The sequence below is a fragment of the Clytia hemisphaerica genome, unplaced genomic scaffold, assembly GCF_902728285.1.
Source record: "Clytia hemisphaerica strain Z4C2 unplaced genomic scaffold, Clytia hemisphaerica genome assembly, whole genome shotgun sequence".
NCBI classification, from domain to species: domain Eukaryota; kingdom Metazoa; phylum Cnidaria; class Hydrozoa; order Leptothecata; family Clytiidae; genus Clytia; species Clytia hemisphaerica.
Genome location: NW_027103590.1, coordinates 548,622 through 560,162, shown reverse-complemented (window position 1 = coordinate 560,162; position 11,541 = coordinate 548,622). Strand labels below are relative to the sequence as shown.

The 11,541-nt window shown below is 34.4% G+C and overlaps 1 protein-coding gene across 1 annotated transcript; it reads right to left on the bottom strand.

Annotated features, from left to right (window-relative positions):
• Positions 1-578: 578 nt before the first annotated feature.
• LOC136801566 (uncharacterized) lies at positions 579-11,069 on the bottom strand. Its single transcript, XM_067058202.1, has 9 exons — positions 10,937-11,069; positions 10,550-10,647; positions 3,923-4,080; positions 2,874-3,555; positions 2,252-2,413; positions 1,856-2,038; positions 1,496-1,625; positions 954-1,252; positions 579-641 (listed from the first exon to the last, which is right to left on the bottom strand). The coding sequence occupies exons 1-9, from the start codon at positions 11,067-11,069 to the stop codon at positions 579-581; spliced, it is 1,908 nt and encodes a 635-aa protein (XP_066914303.1).
• Between the last annotated feature and the right edge of the window lie 472 nt (positions 11,070-11,541).

The following is an 11,541-nucleotide window of genomic DNA, read 5'->3' as shown; positions in this document are numbered from 1 at the left end:
ACGTTGGAATCGCAGGTGGAGCGTAGTTCATTCCTGATATCCTGTATTTTTGAAGGTGGGTCATTGTTGTATCGTCTCCACGCATCCGTGAAGATTATCCATTTGTTGTCACTGCAATCCGCAGAAATCGTCGGCCGGTCCGGTTTCGAACATCGGTTTCTTTCGTTGGTAGATGGAGGTGCAGGTGCTTGGTTGTTGAGTGCTACGGTAGGGAGGACTTGGGACATGAATTGGGTCCATTGTTCCTGCATGACTTTCTGCTGATTTTGCATTTCTAGCACCATGGCTAAAGCGGCGCTAGTCGCGTCGGTGCCGGCGGGGGTCGGGGCGGCGTCCTCAGGGTTCGACATTGTAATTCAAGGCGGGGTACGGCGATGTAGCGTTTTTGAAGCTGGGAAATCTTTGAAGAGCGAATCGGCGTGTGACCACGATGGCGTAAATCCAAGATGGCGGTGTGACCAAGGAACAACAACAAGCGAGAGTGTTCGAAGTATTCACAAAAACGACGAAAAGTGAATAATTGCGATAACAAAGCGAATTAGTGAGTAAACAATGTTCTGTAAAATGATGCAGCAAGTTCAAATATGTTTGATGTATGTGTAATCGTATAACTTCGAGTAAAATAACAAGTTCTCAGTGGTCTGTGAAAGTTGTTTTGAATGTTTGTATAACTTACACAGTTTGAGTAGTTCACGTTTGAACAAACGAATGATAGATTCGAGACTTGGTTTGTTGAAGAAACAAGCGTCAAGGAATCGAAGGTTGTAGGTAAGATTAAACTGCTCGCAGCGCCATGTATAAGGATGAGTTCAATAACTGGAGACAACGTTGTGACTTGTTGATATGCTAAAATCTTGTATCTAATAAATGCTAGATCGTAACGAGTAGAGTCCTAACATAAGATAAATCGTAACAAGTAGCGTTCCTAAGATATAACGGGTAAATATATATACACTTCTCTGAATCGATTGTCTGGTTGGCAATGTTCTCATATCGTGGATATCAATAGGTTTTCTTTTCTTATCCTTGCCAGCAGTGTTTCCACGTAAGTCTGATATCAATTCAGAGTCCATCACATCCAAAATAAGCTCATTTTTTTTAAACTCGTAGTAGTTTGGATTTTCATTGCAGCCTCCTTTTCTTCTGTGGCGACCAAAATGCTCCTCTAGCGGATCCTGGGTAAATTTTTCACTCAAAACGAATCGTGCTCCTTCTCCAATAAGTTTTTTCGTCAACTCGATAAATGAATTTACTGAAAAAAGGACAGGAAAAATGAATAATTAGATAAAAAACAAGGAAACATAAGGCCAGTATCCTATTACAAGATATATACATTTACAAGATCCAAAAAACAACACTAGGGTCGATATCAAAGCCTTGTAGTTAAAATTGTTGGAACACAATAATTTTTACTACAAGAGTTTGATATCAACCTTAGTGTTGTCACCAAATTCACTTATTTTAAAAATATAGTATGCACCTCCTAAAACCTTACTTGTAATCCTCCAAACAGCTCTTGTTTGATTACTTAGCATGCGTTTTGCTTTTTCCTCATTGGAAAGGTTTGGAATCTTTTCAACTTCAGCTTCCCAATCCTCAAGATACTTCAAGAAATCTTGTAATACCTGAATGTTTAAAGAGCAAAAACAAAAATAAACATTCAAAATTTAAGTATGAAATGATCGAGGAATAATAAAAACCTAGAAACGAAAGTGAAATTTTAAAATGGTATATATCATTCCTAAGCCTTCTTAAAAGCAAATTGATACAAAGCTTCAATCCAAAATTGTAATTTTTCATTGTAGCTGTCTCTTTGTTTTTCATCGTTTATTTATGTGAAGGATTAGCTTCTTACATCTTTGAATCTTGAGTCATTTACAGATCTATATGGTGCTCTATGTGGTTTTCCATAATCATTTTCACGCCTTCCATTCAAACAATCAAAAACATCATCAACTTTTTGGATAAAATTTCTTGTTTCAGTTGTGTAAAGGTTATCCTGATCAATCAATGCACTGACCATTCGACAACCCATCACCTTAAATTTGAAACAATAAATGAAATTATAAAGATTCAATTCGAGAAAAAATTGTGATTAGAGACTTTGGAAACGTCTTACAATTTCTAGAATAAAGAAATTCTACTTAGCAACATTAGAGAGAACAGTTATGCACATTTAGCAGAAAGATAAAATTTGCAGCAGAAAGTAGAATATAAAAGCTGGTTAAAAAACATATGTTATTGAAGTCACCTGAATGGCCAGTTTTACTCTCATTCTCAATCTTGGTGTTAGCTTTACATGCTCTTCCGTCAAATGATGTAGCTTTCGTAATCCTGGGCATGCACGGTTTTTCATCAAGTCGTACTCATAACAAGAGACTAAATGATTCCAGCTGATTTCACGACCCTTAAACTGAGAAGCAAAAGAATTTTAAGAATAATGAATATTGCATGAACAATAATATTTTAAACATAATTTTCCACATTATTTTAGCTTATTAACACCATTAGGAAAGTTTTATGATTTAACCAAAATCAACACATCAGATCCCTCCTAAATTTTTTTTTTATGATTGGCTAGAATTTTTACAAAAATTAAATCATTCTATGCATTTCAATCTGTGCTATTTCAGGTCTCAATACAGGATTTTTGGGCCATTAGTAACAATTTTCTGTTTAAGAAAATATCCTTTATCGGCAAAAGTAAATTTATCTCTCAAGAAACTTTTTCGGTCATTTGCCAAGAAAGCCAAGGGAACAGATATCATTGTCCTGGTGTCAATAATTTCATTTGATAAGATATTTGTTATGAAAAATGAGTGCTAGAAATTCTCAAAAAATATGTATTAAAAACAAAAAAATTAACTACATACATGCAAAGTTCTTGTGTTTGCGTTGCCATGTGAATTTTCAAGATTATTTCTGGTTGTCTTCACCAGGTGAGGGACATCAGAAAAAAAGTAGATTTTCCTATTTTTGTCAAATGGGTTGATTGTCCAAAACTCTTGATCACCTCCACAGATCTTGATAAATTTTCGGTTTGGCGAGGCTCCATCACTGGTCCATGGTCTGACCTTGAACCCAACTGATTCAAGAACTCTTGTTGCCTCCAATACAGTTGGGTAAAGCATGTCACCTGTCATGCCTGTTGATGCATAATAACCAAATGCTGATTTCATTCCTGAAAACAGTCCTCTGACCATGAAAATATTAACATATTTACTGAATGCTCTTTCTTCTACTTTCTTTTCTTCGCATCGATCTGAAAACTCTCTAATCTCTTCATTCACGTTCCCCATCTCCGTAAAACCAACCAGCTTCCCTGTCGCTCGATTGAATACCAAGTCACCTTTGATCTTCATCTCATCAAAAACAATACATACGTTGCGTTGCATTTCATGCTTGATCTTGTTATCACTTAACAATTGGTTTATCACATCAACATTGAAGCCTGACTTAAGGGTGTTGATGTGTGGAAGCATTATAAAATTGTTGTTTTTACTTGATATCTGTTTATAACCTACAGGTGAGGTATGGTAAAGGCTGAGACACCACCTGGAACAAAAAAAATTAAATCAAATAGCTTTAGGAGATTCAGAAAAATTCTCAAATTATATTCTTATTACAAATTTGATAAGCATAGAGACCAAATATCTGGGGTAGAAAATTAGAAAACCCTAAATAAAATAAACAGGTTTTAATCATCTACTCAGACAAAGGTACCAAGAGGGGGAGAAGGATACTTATACAGAGAGCACAAAAATTCATAAACGCAAAAGACAATGTTTTCATAATAATTTTAAATGGATGATTATATAGATTGTAATTGAATACAATTAACATAACCTAGGCAGTTCAGACTTTCTACTTAGGACTACCTATTTTACAGCTTTAAACTTTAGGCTCTAGAATATAGTCTCACCGTATAATTAAAGGATCCCATCTCATACCACGCTTATCCTTCTTATTGGCATATTTCTTTTGCTGCTCCCATAGAAGCCATTGCGGGCTGTCTTCTTCAAAAGGTGAATCACTTTTTGATATAATGTCTTCAAGCAATGTTTGATGATCTTTCTTAACCTAGTTTGAAAAACAATGAAAATAATTTGTAAAATGTGATATATTTGATCTTTGTCCATTTAGAATTATTTTTATTAATATTTGTAGTATCGAGAGATGTACAGAAGTAAGTGACTGTTGACAAAAACAAGTTTTCAAAATCAAATCTAATTGAATTCTAAGTAGTCTAAATTATTAAAAAAATCAAATTAAAATCATTCAAAATAAATTTCAAATCATTCGCCAAAATTAAATGAATTCCTTAAATGTATTTTGATTGATGAATTTTAAAATGAAACTACTGATGTCTAACCTCAACACCTTCTTCCATTGTGAGATTGTGAACTTTTCGTGATAGCCTGGGAATCCTTAGGCTCATTTCCCTCTTTGTGTGTTGGGTATTCTGTAACCGTTCGACTAGATCTTTAGGTGATAAATAGCGATAATTCGTGTGCGACGAATCTGATGTTCTTGGTGTTTCAGGAAGTGGAGGTGGTGAAGTAAGCCCAGAGGCGGATCTGGGATTTTTTTGAGGGGGTTCAAAAATCTCTTTTCAAAAAAAAATTTTCGGAACAAACGTTTTGGGCGTAAATTTTGCACCCGCCCTGTTTGGGCGGTGTCACATTTTTTCCATTCAACATGGGGGGCGTTGATGAGCTCCTGCACGTCTGCAGTTCCCATTACCTATGAACTCCAAACATAGGCCTCAGCGGGGGACCATTCAAAAAGTATGTACGCTCGAAAAAGGCAAATTTTTGACTCCCACTCCCCCTTGTACGCTTTTGTACGCTTTATGTGTACCCCCCCTTCAGCGTACGTACGCTTTTTAGTACACCCCCCCCCCCTAACCAAAGTCGAAACTTGTAACTCTTGTAACAGTAGAATATGTAGGTATCCAATCGTATTTATAACAAAGTCTCAAGAAATTAAAAGAATCTATAAGATGAACAAAAATACCAAAGGAGAAATGAAAATAACAATCGCAAAAACCATTCTTTGATTTGAAAATATTGCGTTTTTCTCTCAAAAAAGACAGTTTAGGAAAAATTACGAGCGTACGTACTTCTCCTCAAGGACCCCCCTCCCCCTCGTACGCTTTTGGGAGTACCCCCCCTCTCGAGCGTACGTACTTTTTGAATGGTCCCATGCGTTGAAAGGAGGGCGGTAGGACAATTTTTGTTCGTCCCGGCTTGAACAGCCAGATGCTGAACGTGTAATAATCGTTTGTGGTGATATTCATATATACATTGGGAAATTCCCTAACTGCAACTGCGCACATCTAGTTTCTTCTTTTCAATCTTATCACACAAAACGTTCATAAAACGGAAATATAGTTAGTATTATATTTCTTATATTTCCTTGGTTTGACCTTTTATTTTGATAAAACAGACACCCAGAGCATGCTCAGAACTGCTTGTTTGGTGTATATTCTTTTATATATTCACGGTTCTTGCAGAAAATGTTTTTGAGAAAGCCATAGAGCAAATAAATGGTTTTGAAGAAAAGTTTGAAGAAAAAATAAGACAATTTATAATATTAAATACTTTACACACTTCAGTTTCATTTCGTGAATATTTAAAACATAGTAAAATAGTTTGATAATTTATTCTTATAACCATTTTTTTATGGAATTTCTTTGTAGCGAATTAATTGGCTGACAATCAAGCAAAAACTTTTCATGTTGAGTATGTTTACATTATAAAACCAGAAATCTATATATTAATAGCGGTGCTTTGTGTGTCTGTGTGTCACCACTTTCGTTTTCGCTTTGTTTGTGTTTTGAAATTATGACTTTTAGTCTCTTGCTCCACAAATTTGTTCTATTGGATTCGCGCCATTTGCACACTTTCGATTTTGCATGCAATGTTTTGTTCTCGATAAGTTTGTTTTGATTGACAGATCGAATACACCTTTCCCGAATTGTTAGGTTTTTTCGAAGGTCTTCAAACCATAATGAAAACTATATATTTGTATTCCTCCTAATGACAAGTGCATGCTGAAAATTTGAGCTCAAAAGCTTTTTTCTATCAATTTTTATGACTGTTTTTGTTCAAGGTGAAATCCCTTATAAAAACTAAAACATACAGCCCGGCCTCGTTTCCATGTAATTCTATTGTTTATAAAGAAATTTCAAATCAAAATAACTCAAGAACCGGAAGTGCTTTTTTCATAATTCTTTTTTTATTTGTTTAGTTTTGCGACATACAATTTTATGAAACTAAATAGAAACATTCAAACATTAAAACAAAAAAGTCAAAAAGCCTAAATAACAATTCGGGAAAGGTGTATAGAGCATGGTTTAGGCTTTATTCAGCCTTTGTTTTGAAATTTAAGGCCCATCTACATTTAGTAATTTTAATTTCTGCCCAGCTTTGGCCGATCCTGTTTTTTCTTTTCTTTTGTTTGAAATGTTCTCGCCCCGTTCTCGCGAATATATTTAACGATCGTATTTTTTAATGACATTCGAATTCTTTTCAAAACAAAACAAGTTTCTTTTATTGAAAAGAACATTTCAAATGTAAATCAAAACATAAAAATTAAAAAGTTTGTCGAATAATGAGGGCGATAAAAAGCAAGAGAAGAAATCTTTTTCTTCATATAAAAACATTCAAGTGGTTGATACTGTTATACTGTGTACGTCATTTTACATGTTTAATTTCGAAAAGTCATGACAAGGGAATTGACTTATTTATCTTTTTAATTTTGATAAAAACAAAGTTGCACTATTCTTTCAGTTATTTGTGGCTTGTGGCTTTCCCGCCTTTTCCTAAAGAATTGTCAGTTTCTAAATTTCACTCCTCTTTACCATGACATTTTCTGAAATTGTCGAAAACTGGACGGCGTATTTAATGCGAGCGAAGCGAGAAAAAGATCTCCGGGGGAGGGTTAGAGTCAAACTTTGAAGATATATTTTTATTAATTTGATCATTTTTTAAGCCAGCTTCAACATCCAATCATAGGACTTTTAGTGCGTTCAGCTACAGCTTAACCGGCGTGCGACGCCGGGTACCGGCTAGTGGATAATATTTTGAAAACAGTGATCAAGTTAAAAAATAAAGGAGATTATTTATATAATACATACAAGGGAATACAATATTCTTAAGATGGAAAAATAAAAGATTGCCAAAAAGTGGAGTACACCATGAGTACTGATATAATGTGTTTTATGTGCAAATAGACTCAAGAAATTCTAGCTCTCAAATTAGATGAATAATCTCATAAAAAAGTACTTTTTACATTCAAAGTAAAAAGTTTGATGTTCTCAAGCATTATTAAAGGTACTAACAGTAATTATCAACAATCTGTAGGAAAGTAATTTTTCAACTTTCACAATTGTATGGAGTGTTGTTTATAATTCTTTTGGTAGAGATTGTTGTTATATATCATTTCATAAATTCTGCATTCAACCGTACTCTTTTATGCTTACTTGTAGGGGGTGGAAGATGCAGGGGCAGTACTCTCAGAGAAAATCCATAAAATGGGGGGGGGGTGGTCATTATTAACTGATTTTGGGGTGATTTCCTCAAAAACCCCAAGGAAAATAAAGGTTTGGCACTTTATCAGGAAAATTTCATAAATTGGAGGTCATTACAAAATGTTAATTGGGTGATTTTTTCCAAAAAATTGCAAAATGTCCACCTACAATTAAGCACAAGAGGGTAATTTTTTCAGAGGTCACCAATGTCTCTTTTTGTATAAAAGTACACCACATTTTCATATGATCACGTAAAAGTAATCTTAGTTTTGTTTTGCAAGTATAAAGTGGTATGAACTCTCTTCTAATGACATGACGAAACCAAAAATATTTCCTCGCATCACATTATCTTGATAGTCAGGCAGCTGAGGTCACATAAAAAAGTGCAGTAGCTACAAAGTTTGCGAGCAAACTTTAAACAGCTGTTTTCAATAGATACGACCTTTCTGAACACAAAATCATCAACCGGACAGTTTGAAAATAATTACCGGACGCGTCCGAAAATATTTTCGTATTTGATGACGTCACAAGCAAAATGAAAATTTTTATGAAAAAAAGCATAGACATATTATATACCAATCGACTCGATTAAGAAAAAGGTCAGTAACTATGTCTGAAAGTTTGAAAATAAAAAGTTAAAAGCTTCCGAAGTTTTGATGACGTCATATTTACACTTTCTTTAGGATCGATTTTCTCGAGTTAGGTTGAGAAATCATATATATCCACTTAAAAGTCTTCTATATCGATTTTTGAGAGCTTTCGAATGGCGGTCTTAGATTTCAATTTTGATAAGTTTGAATTTTTGATTTTTTTTTCGTCTCGGACAGGTAAAATTGACGTTACGGACATAAAGGAAAAGCGTTCTAACTTTTTATAGCAAAATTTTCAGATATGGTTACTGACCATTTTCTTAATCTATGTTAAAAAACGCTTCGATTGGTATATAATATGTCTATGTTGGTTCTCAAAATTTTTTCAGTTAGCCTATGGGCACGCATGACGTCATCAGGTACTAAAATATTACCGGACACGTCCGGTAAGTAATTTCAACAACTCCGGTTGATGGTTTCTAGATATTTAGGTTGTATATTTTCAATTAAAAGTGGTTTGGGATTGTTCGCACCCCGTCCAATTTTTTGTGACCTCAGCTGCCTGTCTATGAAGCATGCATGAAGGTTCACCTTTCCAGAAATTTCATTCTTCAACCAAATTCAATCAAATTACTAAAATGTTGTTCCCTAACCTTTCTTCCAGTCTCTGTTATAAAACAAATTTTGTTTTGTTTTTCTATAATAGTTTTCAAAAATAAAGCTAGGTAAACACTTTATAGTGTAATTGTATATAGTATTATGTGTTATATTATCTATGTAACACCAGTAGGGCACTAGAGCTTTCTTAAGCAATATTTTTCTTTTGTCCTTTTGTCAACAGATTGACTTTATTAAAGAAAATATTGTGACAATCATAGAATACATAGCTTATCAACCCATTTCCAAAAGGAATTTTTATCATACTCAATATGATGCAGGTAGTATGACTGGATATGAAATGGCAGTTGGGGACAGTCTGTGAGAGAGGTTACAGAGGGGTTTTAGAGCATTAAATTATTCATTGTCATTTTATTGACAAAATACACTTCAATTAACAAAATAATAAGACAATCACAATAAATGGAGTCCACCAACTTATTTCTTTGATATGAGAATTTCATACTCAATGTGATGCAGATGACATGAAAGGATATAAAAAGAGACCAACATGAAAGTCACATTCTTGCTACAGAGTGGTTTTAGAGCAAATACAAAATTATACAGGTCTTTATTTTCCTCTCGCAGCGATCTAAAATCTGGTCTGCAATATTTTTAGAGTACTCCAATAGGTACTCCATTGGAGTACTCCATGGAGCTACTCCATGTTTTACAATGACCCTTTTTCCCCGTGATATTCCTGATGCCCGATGATGGGAGAAGAGCCAAACGTAAATTCGTGATTATATTCAAGACACAATAAGCTTCCACCAAATATTCCCAAATAAGTCCTTTCCCATAAATAAATTCCAAACTTCATTTATCAAGCAAAATTGATTTAAGTTTTGTTTTTGTTGGTATGAATACTTTTCCTCTAAAGATAAACCAAAACAAAAATGTTTCCTCAGAATGAAAGTCTTTTTCTTTTATCACTCTTCACCACATCAAACAAAAGCAGATGAAAATACCATCACACAGAGTCTTTGTCAAAATCATCATACATTGATTGATATTGTTGTGTGATTCTCAAATTTACTGATTAAATTGAACCAAAAATGTCCTCAAAAAGATAAGTAATTGCCTGATTATTACCACTTTTCAGGACTTCAATTCCTTTCTTTAAAACACTGCATTGAACGCTTGCAAAGAAGTGAGGTCGTTTGCCGTACGAATGGCTACCCTTCAAATCATTTCAACATTTTGCCGGCGACGACATGCGACTGAAAGTTATTTTTGTAGGAAAATCTTTTACGCTCAAAACGGTCGGTCTCGTATTTTCGAGAAATTTCCTTGAACCACCTCAACATTGCCATTTCACTGGATGCATATTCTGAACCAGATTCAAAATCAAAGATTTTCCTAGCACAGAACACAGCTAGATATTAATCCCGCAAAAAAAAAGTCATAACAAAGATTTTTTACAGCGCGGGAAAGCTAGCTACGCCGTACACACATAACCTAAAGATTTTTTAGCGCGGAAAAAGCTAAATTTGTCGCGCGCACCACGGAAACACACGCCAAATGTGTACAACCCCTGGTAAAATAATATCGAGATATGACCAAAAAGAAAAATCAGTTCCAATCAGAAAACTAGATTTCACTTGAAGAAAGGGTCTTTGTTTTTTTTATTTACTAAAAGGGTTGGGGTGGTTCAGCTGAACCATTTGAACCCCCTCAGATCCGCCGCTGTAAGCCTATTTTGGTAGACTCTAAATTTCTTGTCTAATGATTGACACTTATCACAAATAGATTTGACCTCGTCACAAACCATGACAAAGATACAATCTGGGTGTCTGACACGAGAAAAGTTTTCTGCTTTAAGCTGAATGAATGCTGGCTTTTTGGATTCAACTATTGCAGCCGCACCTGTAAAATAAAACAGCATACAATTAATTAAAACAGGTCATAAGAAATGACTACGATTTATTTTGCGTTTTACAGTTCAGTACTTCAAAAATTAAGCCTGTAAAAATTGTGCTAAACTGTCAGTAAACATAACATCAAAAACAAAAAATATGAATTTTTTTGCGATTTTATTATGAATCACATGTATATAAAGCATTTCTAATTTTTGTTAGTATATAAGGATTTAATTATATGCCTCATCTGTCATCCAGCTACACAGAGGTTTATCAAAATTTAATCAAATAAGTACCATCACTTTGAGCAGGAAAGGGTTCTTTCAGATTCTCTTTAACACGAGTTGCAACAACATCTTGAAATCCAAGGTTACCATGACAAACACCTAATTTTGAGATGGTTGTAGCAAACTCATGAATGTTCTTCATTGCTAGATTTTCTGGAACAAGGATACCAGTAAGGCTATTAATTGTATCAATAGAAATTGGTCTGCCATAAATTTCCATTTACCAAACTTTGTTGCGACAATCAATTGCTAATTCAATTTCAGGGAAAAAGTCGACAAACTTTACATATGTTCTATCTTTGCTAGCATCTTTTGAGACAAATTTTCTGAATCCAATAGCTTCAAATAACTGGTCCACTGTCTTTGTATTTAATCTCATTTCCTTTGAGTCTTTTTCAGGGCGTCCAGTTATTTGTTGTGTGAAACAAATTCTACAGTTTTCACTGTGCGGTGTGAAAATTTCAGGCTGTTTCTTGAAAATTCCATGTCTGAGCAACCTTACACAATTGGCACACAACTTTGTAGGAAAGACTTCTTTTGATTCATTCCAACAGGTCAATCCACACTGAGATTGAATTTTCTAAGAGCGGAAAATAGATTTTGTCTAAAATTAT

What these genes read in the sequence shown, in the direction of transcription:
- LOC136801566 (XM_067058202.1), bottom strand. Translation starts at nt 11,069, where the DNA reads ATGAAGAACATTCATGAGTTTGCTACAACCATCTCAAAATTAGGTGTT. An exon ending in CTTTCCTGCTCAAAGTGATG is followed by an intron (nt 10,648 to 10,936) that starts GTACTTATTTGA and finishes TTTATTTTACAG; the next exon opens with GTGCGGCTGCAATAGTTGAA. An exon ending in ATGACTCAAGATTCAAAGAT is followed by an intron (nt 1,626 to 1,855) that starts GTAAGAAGCTAA and finishes TTAAACATTCAG; the next exon opens with GTATTACAAGATTTCTTGAA.